Below are 16,685 nucleotides of genomic sequence, written 5' to 3'. Positions count from 1 at the left end.
CTGCTGGAGCCTACAGCCTAAACCCTAAACCAAGGCCTGCTGGAGTCTACAGCCTAAACCCTAAACCTGCTGGAGTCTACAGCCTAAACCAAGGCCTGCTGGAGCCTACAGCCTAAACCCTAAACCAAGGCCTGCTGGAGTCTACAGCCTAAACCCTAAACCAAGGCCTGCTGGAGCCTACAGCCTAAACCCTAAACCAAGGCCTGCTGGAGCCTACAGCCTAAACCCTAAACCAAGGCCTGCTGGAGTCTACAGCCTAAACCCTAAACCTGCTGGAATCTACAGCCTAAACCCTAAACCAAGGCCTGCTGGAGCCTAAACCCTAAACCAAGGCCTGCTGGAGCCTACAGCCTAAACCCTAAACCAAGGCCTGCTGGAGCCTACAGCCTAAACCCTAAACCAAGGCCTGCTGGAGTCTACAGCCTAAACCCTAAACCTGCTGGAATCTACAGCCTAAACCCTAAACCAAGGCCTGCTGGAGCCTAAACCCTAAACCAAGGCCTGCTGGAGCCTACAGCCTAAACCCTAAACCAAGGCCTGCTGGAGTCTACAGCCTAAGCCAAGGCCTGCTGGAGTCTACAGCCTAAACAAGGCCTGCTGGAGTCGACAACCTAAACAAGGCCTGCTGGAGTCGACAACCTAAACAAGGCCTGCTGGAGTCTACAGCCTAAACCCTAAACCAAGGTCTGCTGGAGCAGATGAAATATGGATCTAGACACCATCTAATAACATGGACAGTGTGGTGTGACACTATCGTGCCGTGGTCAGTTTATTAGCTCCAGTGAGACACCATTATGTGTGTGTGTGTGTGTGTGTGTGTTGTCCTCATCCTACAGCGGACTAGGACTGGGTTACCATGGTAAAATGGCAGATTATGTATTTACTGTAGTTAAGAAAATGAGTGACTATAGCAGGTCAGAGTTGGAAGAAACAATACAGAAATAATTCAGTTTATTGACACTTTTTTGGGGGGGGGGGTTACAAGACGATCATTTTAGTTCCATGGTTTAACAAGTTTTATAACAATATATTCAATGTATCCAAACATTATCTGTTTTATACATAATTCAAATGTTAATTCTCCACATAAGCAGTCCATAAGCAAGTCTGTGTGTATATAATTACTCTATATGGCAAGCCAGTGGTCTGAAACTGTCAGTTGGACTGGTCAGTCTCCATTGTCCCTCGCAGTGCTGTGTGTTTATGTAGATCTGTGGTCTCCATACCTTGTCTGTGTGTGTGTGTCTAGACTGCCTTCAACAGCCTGTCATTACAGTGTGGCCTGCCAGTGCCCTCTGGCCACGGACGTAGACTCCAGCTCTCCACAAACTGACCCTAGATCTGCCTGTCAGCTGCTACTCCACCCTAAAGCTGACCACAACAACCACTGACCCTTAGTCAGCCCTTATAATAGGACCCCAGCCAGACCACCTGGGTTCAAAGACTATTTGAAATCTTTAACATACTTTCAGCGTTTGCTTTAGTCTTCCTGGAGATGTAAATTGCCCCCAGGCAAGCTCTCTCAAGCACAGATAAGGTATTTGCAATGATTTCAAATAGTGTTTGAACCCAGCTCTGACCCCACTCCCAGCCCATCTTCTGTCCCTGTGTCTGGTCCCTAGTCTGTTTTAGTCAGTAGTACCACAGCCCAACAGAGTTAGGGAAGTAGGCTAGTTAGTAAAAGCTCTAACGTAACCACGTACTTGATGCCGTTTCCGTCGGCGACCGTTGCTCGGCGATGGACATGGTCGACACCTTCCTGGGCGGGTGTTCGCCGTGGGCCACCGTAACTGTGGCCGTAGCCTTGGAGGACCAGGAGGGTCTGGAACCCTCCCCTCCTCCATCTCCCTTCACATCAGGGAAGTCTGAGTGCAGAGGATTGGTGAAGCTCAGAGCAGTCCTGACAGGGGTGGAGGTGGAGGAGTGGGGCTGGGAAGAGGTCAGATTGGAGGTGGGGGTGCTCTCTGACCCAGCCACCAGGGCTGGAGGTGTGGGGGCTTTCTCTGGGCTGATCCAGCCTGCCTGACCCGCCTTCTCCCCCTTAAGGGGCAGGTGGTTGGGGCGGGAGGGGAGGGGTCCGAAGGCGCCCTGGTGCGTCATGTTGGGGGGCCCCCCGTCGGCCCCTGAGTCCTCAGAAAGAGAGGAACTGGAGGTGTTGGACCGGGCCTTGAAGGCAAGGGATCTTTGCAGCCTGCTGTTACCATCGAAGCTCTTAGGACCCTCCTGTAACGGAACCTTCTGTATCTCAATACTCAGCTTCCTCTCTAGACGCACTGCCCCATCCACTGGGGAGGGGGAGGAGGGAGAGGGGGCCTGGGCAGGGGGGCCTCCTGAGGGGACACTATCCAACGATGTCTTGTTATAGTTGTCCTTCAGGTCGGGGGACTGTTGGGCTTTCTGGGGCTGCTGCTGCTGCTGTTGTTGTTGTTGTTGTTGTGCAGAGGATAGGACGTGGATGACCGGCTTGGGGTGGTAGCGGTCGTTGTCCTGACGTACGTTGGTGACGGTGGGGAAGGCAGAGGGGGGAGACGGGGTCAGGATGGGAGGAACCGGGCGAGGCTCTGGGGGCTGAAGGATCTCCTCTTTCACGTCCCCTTCCAACTGACTGCTGAGAAGGGGGGGGGGGGGGGGGGGGGGGGAAGAGGGAGAGAGAGAGAGAGGGAGAGAGAGGAGAGAGAGGAGAGAGAGAGAGGGAGAGAGAGAGAGAGGGAGAGAGAGAGGAGAGAAAGGAGAGAAGAGAGAGGGGGAGAGAGAGGGGGGGGAACGCAAGAGACGGAGCGAGAGGAGGATGGCGAGGGGGGGGGGAGAGAAAATGGGAGAGAGAAATTAAGACAGCGATAGCAATTCAAACTTCAAATTTATGCTAAAATTCTACCACTAGATGGCAGACGTCAATGTACACTACAATAGAGGGGCACAACATGTATCTACATCAAACACAACTTCTCCAAACGTACATAATATCATGGATTTACCACAGCAATCTACCTGAAATACATCAGAACATAAGAGCAGATCATCCAATACAATGTGTGTAACACAGTCACCCCGTGAACACAGGGGGTAACACAGTCACCCCGTGAACACAGGGGGTAACACAGTCACCCCGTGAACACAGGGGGTCACACAGTCACCCCGTGAACACAGGGGGTCACACAGTCACCCCGTGAACACAGGGGATAACACAGTCACCCCGTGAACACAGGGGGTAACACAGTCACCCCGTGAACACAGGGGGTAACACAGTCACCCCGTGAACACATGGGGTAACACAGTCACCCCGTGAACACAGGGGGTAACACAGTCACCCCGTGAACACAGGGGGTAACACAGTCACCCCGTGAACACAGGGGGTAACAGGTGAACACAGGGGGTAACACAGTCACCCCGTGAACACAGGGGGTAACACAGTCACCCAGTAAACACAGGGGGTAACACAGTCACCCAGTAAACACAGGGGGTAACACAGTCACCCAGTAAACACAGGGAGTAACAGTCACCCAGTAAACACAGGGAGTAACACAGTCACCCAGTGAACACAGGGGGTAACACAGTCACCCAGTGAACACAGGGGGTAACACAGTCACCCAGTGAACACAGGGGGTAACACAGTCACCCAGTGAACACAGGGGGTAACACAGTCACCCAGTGAACACAAGGGGTAACAGTCACCCAGTGAACACAGGGGGTAACACAGTCACCCAGTGAACACAGGGGGTAACACAGTCACCCAGTGAACACAGGGGGTAACACAGTCACCCAGTGAACACAGGGGGTAACACAGTCACCCAGTGAACACAGGGGGTAACACAGTCACCCAGTGAACACAGGGGGTAACACAGTCACCCAGTGAACACAGGGGGTAACACAGTCACCCAGTGAACACAGGGGGTAACACAGTCACCCAGTGAACACAGGGGGTAACACAGTCACCCAGTGAACACAGGGGGTAACACAGTCACCCAGTGAACACAGGGGGTAACACAGTCACCCAGTGAACACAGGGGGTAACACAGTCACCCAGTGAACACAGGGGGTAACACAGTCACCCAGTGAACACAGGGGGTAACACAGTCACCCAGTGAACACAGGGGGTAACACAGTCACCCAGTGAACACAGGGGTAATACCACGGTAGACCTCCAATGTGACAACACAGTGGAATCTGGCTGAATGGAACTCAGATCAGTCGACCAGCCTTTCTTTCCAGGAAACTGAGGTAGTCTGCTAGAGTGGGTGACATGGTAACCACGGTAACCACAGGGGGATGGAACATTCAGCTCTTCAGAAAGGTGTGTGAACTGTCAAGTTCCATCTCCTGAACTCTCACACTTTCAGCAGGATGTGGACATGTGCCAAATAAAGATCACATGATGACAAACGCAGGTTAATGCCCTGCACATGACTGAGCAGCACACACACACAGTCAGTGTGTTCTCAGAGAGATTACAGTCAGCTGGCTAGGAGCACAGTCAGCTGGCTAGGAGCACAGTCAGCTGGCTAGGAGCACAGTCAGTGTGTTCTCAGAGAGACTACAGTCAGCTGGCTAGGAGTACAGTCAGCTGGCTAGGAGCACAGTCAGCTGGCTAGGAGCACAGTCAGCTGGCTAGGAGCACAGTCAGCTGGCTAGGAGCACAGTCAGCTGGCTAGGAGTACAGTCAGCTGGCTAGGAGTACAGTCAGCTGGCTAGGAGTACAGTCAGTGTGTTCTCAGAGAGACTACAGTCAGCTGGCTAGGAGTACAGTCAGCTGGCTAGGAGTACAGTCAGCTGGCTAGGAGCACAGTCAGCTAGGAACACAGTCAGCTAGGAGCACAGTCAGCTAGGAGCACAGTCAGTGTGTTCTCAGAGAGACTACAGTCAGCTAGCTAGGAGTACAGTCAGCTGGCTAGGAGCACAGTCAGCTGGCTAGGAGCACAGTCAGCTAGGAGCACAGTCAGCTAGGAGCACAGTCAGCTAGGAGCACAGTCAGTGTGTTCTCAGAGAGACTACAGTCAGCTGGCTAGGAGCACAGTCAGTGTGTTCTCAGAGAGACTACAGTCAGCTGGCTAGGAGCACAGTCAGCTGGCTAGGAGCACAGTCAGCTGGCTAGGAGCACAGTCAGCTGGCTAGGAGCACAGTCAGCTGGTTAGGAGCACAGTCAGCTGGCTAGGAGCACAGTCAGCTAGGAGCACAGTCAGCTAGGAGCACAGTCAGCTAGGAGCACAGTCAGTGTGTTCTCAGAGAGACTACAGTCAGCCGGCTAGGCGCACAGTCAGCCGGCTAGGAGCACAGTCAGCCGGCTAGGAGCACAGTCAGCCGGCTAGGAGCACAGTCAGCCGGCTAGGAGCACAGTCAGCCGGCTAGGAGCACAGTCAGCCGGCTAGGAGCACAGTCAGGCAAGTGGCTTGAAGATCTCTGTTACGGTCAGTAGGTTCAGGTAACTGTCAAAATAAAGGAAACACCAACATAAAGTGTCTTAATAAGGTGTTGGGCCACCACGAGCCAGAACAGCTTCAATGGACCACGAGCCAGAACAGCTTCAATGCACCTTGGCATAGATTCTACAAGTGTCTGGAACTCTATTGGAGGGACGCGAGATCATTCTTCCACAAGAAATTACATCATTTGGGGTTCTGTTGATAGTGGTGGAAAACGCTGTCTCAGTCACTGCTTCAGAATCTACCATAAATGTTCCATTAGGTTGAAATCTGGTGACTGACACACACAAACACACAAACACACACACACTAACCTCCCCATGCTCATTTGAGACTCAAAGTCACTGAGATCTCTTCTTCTAGCCATGGTAGCCAAGATAATGGGCAAAACTGGGTATTGTTATACATGACCCTAAGCATGATGGGATGTTAATTGCTTAATTAACTCAGGAACCAGACCTGTATGGACCACACATTCAATATACTCTGTGTCCTCATTTACTCAAGTGTTTCCTTTATTTTGGCAGGTACCTGTATGTTGTTGATGAGTAGGGCATGATGGGATGATGACAACCACAGAGCTCCTAATATAACATTACTGAGGGTTTGATTCACGCAATGGTCAGACGTACTGAGTACAGGTCCTAGACCAGCCCAGAAAGAGTCTCCAGTACTGAGTACAGGTCCTAGACCAGCCCAGAAAGAGCCTCCAGTACTGAGTACAGGTCCTAGACCAGAAAGAGTCTCCAGTACTGAGTACAGGTCCTAGACCAGAAAGAGCCTCCAGTACTGAGTACAGGTCCTAGACCAGAAAGAGCCTCCAGTACTGAGTACAGGTCCTAGACCAGAAAGAGCCTCCAGTACTGAGTACAGGTCCTAGACCAGACGAGAAAGAGCCTCCAGTACTGAGTACAGGTCCTAGACCAGAAAGAGCGTCCAGTACTGAGTACAGGTCCTAGACCAGAAAGAGCCTCCAGTACTGAGTACAGGTCCTAGACCAGACGAGAAAGAGCCTCCAGTACTGAGTACAGGTCCTAGACCAGAAAGAGCGTCCAGTACTGAGTACAGGTCCTAGACCAGAAAGAGCCTCCAGTACTGAGTACAGGTCCTAGACCAGACGAGAAAGAGCCTCCAGTACTGAGTACAGGTCCTAGACCAGAAAGAGCCTCCAGTACTGAGTACAGGTCCTAGACCAGTCCATAGATGTGACTTTTGGGGGCGTGATGACATGGTGATGTGGTGACACTGAGAATGTGTGTGAGGACCATGATTCACTGTGTCTGACCTTGAGTCCCTGATGAATTCCAGCCGTATCTAGACACTGGTGAACACACACACTCACTCAAAACATCCCCCCCACACACACACACACACACACACACACTAAATACACACTCAAAACATCCCCCACACACACACTAAATACACACTCAAAACATCAAATCAAATTGTATTAGTCACATGTGCTGAATAGAACAGGTAGACCTGACAGTGCTTCCTTACGAGCCCCTAACCAACAGCGCAGTTTCAAAAAACACGGAGAAGAATAAAAGTTAAAGTAACAAGAAATTAAAGAGCAGCAGTGAAATAACAACACTGTATACAGGGGGGTGCCGGTACAGGGTCAAAACACACACACACACAGAGGAATGTTGGGTGGACGGCAGCCTAACGGTTGGAGCGTCTCTCAGGGGAAGTTGGGATATGCAAAAAAACACATTTCCAATTTCCAGACAAACAGCAGGCTAGAACACCAACCAGGGCTGAGTATATACAGTGTTGTTGAATACGTGATGAAGTCACTGTACTGTACCTGCGTACGCGGGGTGGTTTGGGGGGCGGTGTGTCCCATCGCTCCTCGTCTGAGTGGTGTCCAGCTTTCTCTGGGCTGAGCCCATCGTCCTGAAGAGGAGAAGAAACAGAGGGATGAAGAAAATAAGAAAATAAAAACTTTAGCTAATGTACCGTTTATCATTTGGGTCTGTCTGCACTGGTTCTAATAACAGCAAGGCAACATGGTTTCCAGTCCTGTTCGTATCATCACTGGGGTTTCCTATACATGGTCCCAGGGGCTGGCTGAACAGTAGGCGTGTGTGTAGCGTCCAAATCTATATCAAACACAATGAGGTAAGGAGGTCAGCTCAGGTCACCCTGGTCATGTGTGCCAGTGTGTGTGGTGTGTGTGGCTATTGGTCCTGCCATTGTCCCAGTCTTCTGTTCCTAAATAGGGAGATTATACTGGGTAGTCTGTGTCCAAACAGTGTTTATGTATAAAAGCATTTGTTGCTAACTAGTTGCTAAACATAGCCAACAGTGGGACTATAGATGTGCCTGTATAGACATGATTACAGTACACAGAATACACACTAGAGGTCGACCGATTAATCGGAATGGCCGATTAATTAGGACCGATTTCAAGTTTTCATAATCGGAAGTCGGTATTTTTGGGCACCAATTTTTATTTATTTAAAATTTTACACCTTTATTTAACTAGGCAAGTCAGTTAAGAACACATTCTTATTTTCAATGACGGCCTAGGAACGTTCTGCCTCGGTCTGCAGAACGACAGATTTTCACCATGTCAGCTCGGGGGACACAATCTTGCAGTTATAACTAGTCCAACGCTCTAACCACCTGCCTCACATTGCACTCCACGAGGAGACTGCCTGTTACGCAAATGCAGCAAGCCAGGGTAAGTTGCTAGCTAGCATTAAACTTATCTTATAAAAAACAATCAATCAACGACTGTCGTTGCTCCAACGTGTTCCTAACCATAAAAAGCAATGCCTTTCTTAAAATCAATACACAAGTATATATTTTTAAACCTGCCTATTTAGCTAAAATAAATCCAGGTTAGCAGAGGTGAACCAGGTGAAATTGTGTCACTTCTCGTGTTCATTGCACACAGAGTCAGGGTATATGCAACAGTTTGGGCCACAAGGCTCTTTGCAAACTAATATGACATAACATTGAAGGTTGTGCAATGTAACAGGAATATTTAGACTGATGGATGCCACCCGTTAGATAAAATACGGAACGGAATAAACATTTTGTTTTCGAGGTGATAGTTTCCAGATTTGACCTAAGGCTCGTATTTCTGTGTGTTTATTATAGTGAAGTCTATGATTTGATATTTGATAGAGCAGTCTGACTGAGGGGTGGTAGGCAGCAGCAGGCTCGTAATAGTCAAAGGTATATGGTTTAGAGAGAAATAGTTGACGCGTTATAATTCCTGTAATAACTTGCGGCTGAACTTGAAAGGGGTTCCTTCGTTATTTTACCGTTCATGTCTTCCATAGAAAATGTCTTGATCTACTTCAGGTTTAAACCACCTCTGTTCATGTCTTCCATAGAAAATGTCTTGATCTACTTCAGATAAGGTCTGTGTTTCGTTCAGGTTTAAACCACCTCTGTTCATGTCTTCCATAGAGAATGTCATGATCTACTTCAGATAAGGTCTGTGTTTCGTTCAGGTTTAAACCACCTCTGTTCATGTCTTCCATAGAGAATGTCATGATCTACTTCAGGTTTAAACCACCTCTGTTCATGTCTTCCATAGAGAATGTCTTGATCTACTTCAGATAAGGTCTGTGTTTCGTTCAGGTTTAAACCACCTCTGTTCATGTCTTCCATAGAGAATGTCTTGATCTACTTCAGATACGGTCTGTGTTTTGTGCTTAAACCACCTCTGTTCATGTCTTCCATAGAGAATGTCTTGATCTACTTCAGATAAGGTCTGTGTTTCGTTCAGGTTTAAACCGCCTCTGTTCATGTCTTCCATAGAGAATGTCTTGATCTACTTCAGATAAGGTCTGTGTTTCGTTCAGGTTTAAACCACCTCTGCGTTTTGGTACCCGTGTAAATCTCACTAGGATAAGGTAACGTTTGTCTAAATATTTTCATAAATCCACTCTACAAAATCTTGGCTTATATTTAGCCAATATTGATCAGAGTTACCTTGTCCTATGGATATCTACACAGTTGTAAAATTGGCACGGTGGTGTAAGCCTACACGAAACACAGACCTTATTTTAAGTGAATCTAAAAATATCCTATGGAATAAATGAACGAAGGAACCGCTTTTCAGATGTTATGGGGTCAGCAATGGCTAAATCAAAACATACCACCAACCAGGTGGAATCACCTTAAGAACACCCATCCAAAAGCCCATATGTATTATATTAAGTTAAAATAAAAGTGTTCATTGTTCATTCAGTATTGTTGCAATTGTCATTATTACAAAAATGTGTATGTGTGTATATATATCACAACTATCATGGTTCAAATATACCAAGACAGGCGTGAAGAGGGCACGACAAAACCTTATCCCCCCTCAGGAAACTGGAAAAATTTGACATGGGCCCCCAGATCCTCAAAAGGTTCTACAGCTGCACCATCGAGAGCATCCTGACCAGTTGCATCACCGCCTGGCATGGCAACTGCTCGGCATCTGACCTACAGTGGGTTGTGTGAACGGCCCAGTACATCCAGGACCTATATAATAGGCGGTGTCAGAGGAAAGCCCATAAAATTGTCAGAGACTCCAGTCACCCAAATTATAGACTGTTTTCTCTGCTACCGCACGGCAAGCGGTACCGGAGTCTAGGACCAAAAGGCTCCTCAACAGCTTCTACCCCCAAGCCATTAGACTGCTCATAAAAATCGCCACCGGACAATTTACATTGACCCCCCCCCCCCTCTTGTACACTGCTGCTACTCGCTGTTTGTTTGTTACCTATACATAGCCCCTTCACCCCCACCTACATGAACAGATTACCTCAACTAGCCTGTACCCCTGCACACTGACTCAGTACCGGTGCCCCCTGTATATAGCCTCCACACTGACTCAGTACCGGTGCACCCTGTATATAGCCTCCACACTGACTCAGTACCGGTACCCCTCTATATAACCTCCACACTGACTCAGTACCGGTGCCCCCTGTATATAGCCTCCACACTGACTCAGTACCGGTGCCCCCTGTATATAGCCTCCACACTGACTCAGTACCGGTACCCCTCTATATAGCCTCCACACTGACTCAGTACCGGTGCCCCCTGTATATAGCCTCCACACTGACTCAGTACCGGTACCCCTCTATATAGCCTCCACACTGACTCAGTACCGGTGCCCCCTGTATATAGCCTCCACACTGACTCAGTACCGGTGCCCCCTGTATATAGCCTCCACACTGACTCAGTACCGGTACCCCTGTATATAGCCTCCACACTGACTCAGTACCGGTACCCCTGTATATAGCCTCCACACTGACTCAGTACCGGTACCCTCTATATAGCCTCCACACTGACTCAGTACCGGTACCCCTCTATATAGCCTCCACACTGACTCAGTACCGGTACCCCCTGTAGATAGCCTCCACACTGACTCAGTACCGGTACCCCTCTATATAGCCTCCACACTGACTCAGTACCGGTACCCCCTCTATATAGCCTCCACACTGACTCAGTACCGGTACCCCCTCTATATAGCCTCCACACTGACTCAGTACCGGTGCCCCCTGTATATAGCCTCCACACTGACTCAGTACCGGTACCCCTCTATATAGCCTCGTTATTCTTATTGTGTTACTTTTTATTTTAGCCTACTTAGTAAATATTTTCTTCTTGAACTGCACTGTTGGTTAAGGGCTTGTATTCAGCATTTCACGGTAAAGTCTAAACTTGTTGTATTCGGCATTTCACGGTAAAGTCTACACTTGTTGTATTCAGCATTTCACGGTAAAGTCTACACTTGTTGTATTCGGCATTTCACGGTAAAGTCTACACTTGTTGTATTCGGCATTTCACGGTAAAGTCTACACTTGTTGTATTCAGCATTTCACGGTAAAGTCTACACTTGTTGTATTCGGCATTTCACGGTAAAGTCTACACTTGTTGTATTCGGCATTTCACGGTAAAGTCTACACTTGTTGTATTCGGCATTTCACGGTAAAGTCTACACTTGTTGTATTCAGCATTTCACGGTAAAGTCTACACTTGTTGTATTCAGCATTTCACGGTAAAGTCTACACTTGTTGTATTCAGCATTTCACGGTAAAGTCTACACTTGTTGTATTCAGCATTTCACGGTAAAGTCTACACTTGTTGTATTCGGCATTTCACGGTAAAGTCTACACTTGTTGTATTCGGCATTTCACGGTAAAGTCTACACTTGTTGTATTCGGCATTTCACGGTAAAGTCTACACTTGTTGTATTCGGCATTTCACGGTAAAGTCTACACTTGTTGTATTCGGCATTTCACGGTAAAGTCTACACTTGTTGTATTCAGCATTTCACGGTAAAGTCTACACTTGTTGTATTCGGCATTTCACGGTAAAGTCTACACTTGTTGTATTCGGCATTTCACGGTAAAGTCTACACTTGTTGTATTCAGCATTTCACGGTAAAGTCTACACTTGTTGTATTCGGCATTTCACGGTAAAGTCTACACTTGTTGTATTCGGCATTTCACGGTAAAGTCTACACTTGTTGTATTCAGCATTTCACGGTAAAGTCTACACTTGTTGTATTCGGCATTTCACGGTAAAGTCTACACTTGTTGTATTCGGCATTTCACGGTAAAGTCTACACTTGTTGTATTCGGCATTTCACGGTAAAGTCTACACTTGTTGTATTCGGCATTTCACGGTAAAGTCTACACTTGTTGTATTCGGCATTTCACGGTAAAGTCTACACTTGTTGTATTCAGCATTTCACGGTAAAGTCTACACTTGTTGTATTCAGCATTTCACGGTAAAGTCTACACTTGTTGTATTCAGCATTTCACGGTAAAGTCTACACTTGTTGTATTCAGCATTTCACGGTAAAGTCTACACTTGTTGTATTCGGCATTTCACGGTAAAGTCTACACTTGTTGTATTCGGCATTTCACGGTAAAGTCTACACTTGTTGTATTCGGCATTTCACGGTAAAGTCTACACTTGTTGTATTCGGCATTTCACGGTAAAGTCTACACTTGTTGTATTCGGCATTTCACGGTAAAGTCTACACTTGTTGTATTCTGCATTTCACGGTAAAGTCTACACTTGTTGTATTCGGCATTTCACGGTAAAGTCTACACTTGTTGTATTCGGCATTTCACGGTAAAGTCTACACTTGTTGTATTCGGCATTTCACGGTAAAGTCTACACTTGTTGTATTCAGCATTTCACGGTAAAGTCTACACTTGTTGTATTCAGCATTTCACGGTAAAGTCTACACTTGTTGTATTCGGCATTTCACGGTAAAGTCTACACTTGTTGTATTCGGCATTTCACGGTAAAGTCTACACTTGTTGTATTCGGCATTTCACGGTAAAGTCTACACTTGTTGTATTCGGCATTTCACGGTAAAGTCTACACTTGTTGTATTCGGCATTTCACGGTAAAGTCTACACTTGTTGTATTCGGCATTTCACGGTAAAGTCTACACTTGTTGTATTCGGCATTTCACGGTAAAGTCTACACTTGTTGTATTCGGCATTTCACGGTAAAGTCTACACTTGTTGTATTCGGCATTTCACGGTAAAGTCTACACTTGTTGTATTCGGCATTTCACGGTAAAGTCTACACTTGTTGTATTCGGCATTTCACGGTAAAGTCTACACTTGTTGTATTCGGCATTTCACGGTAAAGTCTACACTTGTTGTATTCGGCATTTCACGGTAAAGTCTACACTTGTTGTATTCGGCATTTCACGGTAAAGTCTACACTTGTTGTATTCAGCATTTCACGGTAAAGTCTACACTTGTTGTATTCAGCATTTCACGGTAAAGTCTACACTTGTTGTATTCAGCATTTCACGGTAAAGTCTACACTTGTTGTATTCGGCATTTCACGGTAAAGTCTACACTTGTTGTATTCGGCACAGGTGGCAAATACATTTTGATTTGATTTATCGTGTGACTAAGTCAGTTTTCTTTCTCTCGCTTGGCCTCTGTCATCGTGGAGTAACATCCTGTCTTTCTTTAGCTTCGGACACATCCTGTGTGTGTGTGTGTGTGTGAGAGAGAGAGAGTAGTCAGTGTTTGTGTGATACAGTAATTAAATCCCAGCCAGAGTGAAAGTGTGTGTCTGTGTGTTCTGCCAGACAGATGTTCTGTAGGGAAGAGAGAGGCAGAGAGGACCTAATTAAAGCAAATGGGTAGGGTCCCTCCCTCCCTCTTCATTCTATTCCTTCTTTCCCCAGACTCCCTCTCGACAGGCTGCTGTGATAGCAGGAAGAGAGCAACACAGACAGTTCTGCCACACCTTGAGGCCAGTCAAATTCTTAGAACACAGCCCTGTCTGTCTGTCTGTCTGTCTGTCTGTCTTCGCAGAACTCTCTGACCAGCCCATCTGCTCAGTGAATCAGTTTAGAAGCTCTTATTATTGTGAGTTAATAACATTTCCTGGAGACAAAAAGTACAGTGTGTTTGTGTGTGACACAGAATGAGTGAGTGAGGGAGAGAGTGATTGCAGAGAGCGGGGGAGAATGGGGCAACATGGCCAGCCGTTCTGTTTCTGAGAAGGAATTTGGAACCTGAAGCACTTCAGAGAAGACAGACATGTGTTAGTGTTGTGGGGGAGTGAGTGTGATGGGGTGTTGTGGGGGAGTGAGTGTGATGGGGTGTTGTGGGGGAGTGAGTGTGATGGGGTGTTGTGGGGGAGTGAGTGTGATGGGGTGTTGTGGGGGAGTGAGTGTGATGGGGTGTTGTGGGGGAGTGAGTGTGATGGGGTGTTGTGAGATGGGGAAGAAGAAGCAGAATATTGTCTAGCTCGAGTGGTGACGCCAAGTATTTGGGAGGTATTGGGGCTGTGCGAGGTAGAAATGTAATGTTATACGTGGTGGTGCTGTAATGTTATACGTGGTGGTGCTGTAATGTAATGTTATACGTGGTGATGCAGTAATGTAATGTTATACGTGGTGGTGCAGTAATGTAATGTTATATGTGGTGGTGCAGTAATGTAATGTTATATGTGGTGGTGCAGTAATGTTATACGTGGTGGTGCTGTAATGTTATACGTGGTGGTGCTGTAATGTTATACGTGGTGGTGCAGTAATGTAATGTTATACGTGGTGGTGCTGTAATGTTATACGTGGTGGTGCTGTAATGTAATGTTATACGTGGTGGTGCTGTAATGTAATGTTATACGTGGTGGTGCTGTAATGTAATGTTATACGTGGTGGTGCTGTAATGTTATACGTGGTGGTGCTGTAATGTTATACGTGGTGGTGCTGTAATGTTATACGTGGTGGTGCAGTAATGTTATACGTGGTGGTGCTGTAATGTAATGTTATACGTGGTGGTGCAGTAATGTTATACGTGGTGGTGCAGTAATGTTATACGTGGTGGTGAAGTAATGTAATGTTATACGTGGTGGTGCTGTAATGTAATGTTATATGTGGTGGTGCAGTAATGTAATGTTATACGTGGTGTGCTGTAATGTAATGTTATACGTGGTGGTGCTGTAATGTTATACGTGGTGGTGCTGTAATGTTATACGTGGTGGTGCTGTAATGTTATACGTGGTGGTGCTGTAATGTTATACGTGGTGGTGCTGTAATGTAATGTTATACGTGGTGGTGCTGTAATGTTATACGTGGTGGTGCAGTAATGTTATACGTGGTGGTGCAGTAATGTAATGTTATACGTGGTGGTGCAGTAATGTAATGTTATACGTGGTGGTGCTGTAATGTTATACGTGGTGGTGCAGTAATGTAATGTTATACGTGGTGGTGCAGTAATGTAATGTTATACGTGGTGGTGCTGTAATGTAATGTTATACGTGGTGGTGCTGTAATGTAATGTTATACGTGGTGGTGCAGTAATGTAATGTTATACGTGGTGGTGCAGCAATGTAATGTTATACGTGGTGGTGCAGTAATGTAATGTTATACGTGGTGGTGCAGTAATGTTATACGTGGTGGTGCTGTAATGTAATGTTATACGTGGTGGTGCTGTAATGTAATGTTATACGTGGTGGTGCAGTAATGTAATGTTATGTTATACGTGGTGGTGCAGCAATGTAATACGTGGTGGTGCTGTAATGTAATGTTATACGTGGTGGTGCTGTAATGTCATGTTATACGTGGTGGTGCAGTAATGTAATGTTATACGTGGTGGTGCAGTAATGTAATGTTATACGTGGTGGTGCAGTAATGTAATGTTATACGTGGTGGTGCAGTAATGTAATGTTATACGTGGTGGTGCTGTAATGTAATGTTATACGTGGTGGTGCTGTAATGTAATGTTATACGTGGTGGTGCTGTAATGTAATGTTATACTTGGTGGTGCTGTAATGTAATGTTATACGTGGTGGTGCTGTAATGTTATACGTGGTGGTGCTGTAATGTAATGTTATACGTGGTGGTGCTGTAATGTAATGTTATACTTGGTGGTGCTGTAATGTAATGTTATACGTGGTGGTGCTGTAATGTTATACGTGGTGGTGCAGTAATGTAATATTATACGTGGTGCTGTAATGTAATGTTATACGTGGTGGTGCAGTAATGTAATGTTATATGTGGTGGTGCAGTAATGTAATGTTATACGTGGTGGTGCAGTAATGTAATGTTATACGTGGTGGTGCAGTAATGTTATACGTGGTGGTGCTGTAATGTAATGTTATACGTGGTGGTGCAGTAATGTAATGTTATACGTGGTGGTGCTGTAATGTAATGTTATACGTGGTGGTGCTGTAATGTAATGTTATACGTGGTGGTGCTGTAATGTAATGTTATACGTGGTGGTGCAGTAATGTAATGTTATACGTGGTGGTGCAGTAATGTAATGTTATACGTGGTGGTGCAGTAATGTAATGTTATGTTATACGTGGTGGTGCAGTAATGTAATACGTGGTGGTGCTGTAATGTAATGTTATACGTGGTGGTGCTGTAATGTCATGTTATACGTGGTGGTGCAGTAATGTCATGTTATACGTGGTGGTGCAGTAATGTAATGTTATACGTGGTGGTGCTGTAATGTTATACGTGGTGGTGCTGTAATGTAATGTTATACGTGGTGGTGCTGTAATGTAATGTTATACGTGGTGGTGCAGTAATGTAATATTATACGTGGTGGTGCAGTAATGTAATGTTATACGTGGTGGTACTGTAATGTAATGTTATATGTGGTGGTGCTGTAATGTAATGTTATACGTGGTGATGCTGTAATGTAATGTTATGTGGTGGTGCAGTAATGTTATACGTGGTGGTGCAGTAATGTAATGTTATACGTGGTGGTGCTGTAATGTTATACGTGGTGGTGCTGTAATGTAATGTTATACGTG

The 16,685-nt window shown here is 46.4% G+C and overlaps 1 protein-coding gene across 1 annotated transcript in view; it reads right to left on the bottom strand.

Moving 5' to 3' along the window:
* Positions 1-16,685, bottom strand: part of LOC139393089 (tyrosine-protein phosphatase non-receptor type 12-like) — a 41,100-nt gene that overhangs the window by 10,150 nt on the left and 14,265 nt on the right. Inside the window, exons 11-12 of the mRNA XM_071141436.1 lie at positions 7,231-7,319; positions 1,704-2,608 (exon numbers count right to left, since the gene is read on the bottom strand). Coding sequence (XP_070997537.1) covers positions 1,704-2,608; positions 7,231-7,319 — 994 coding nt within the window. The remainder of the gene's footprint in view (positions 1-1,703; positions 2,609-7,230; positions 7,320-16,685) is intronic.

The sequence above is a fragment of the Oncorhynchus clarkii genome, chromosome 33 (assembly GCF_045791955.1).
Source record: "Oncorhynchus clarkii lewisi isolate Uvic-CL-2024 chromosome 33, UVic_Ocla_1.0, whole genome shotgun sequence".
Classification (NCBI taxonomy): domain Eukaryota; kingdom Metazoa; phylum Chordata; class Actinopteri; order Salmoniformes; family Salmonidae; genus Oncorhynchus; species Oncorhynchus clarkii.
This window is presented reverse-complemented; position numbering and strand designations above follow the sequence as displayed.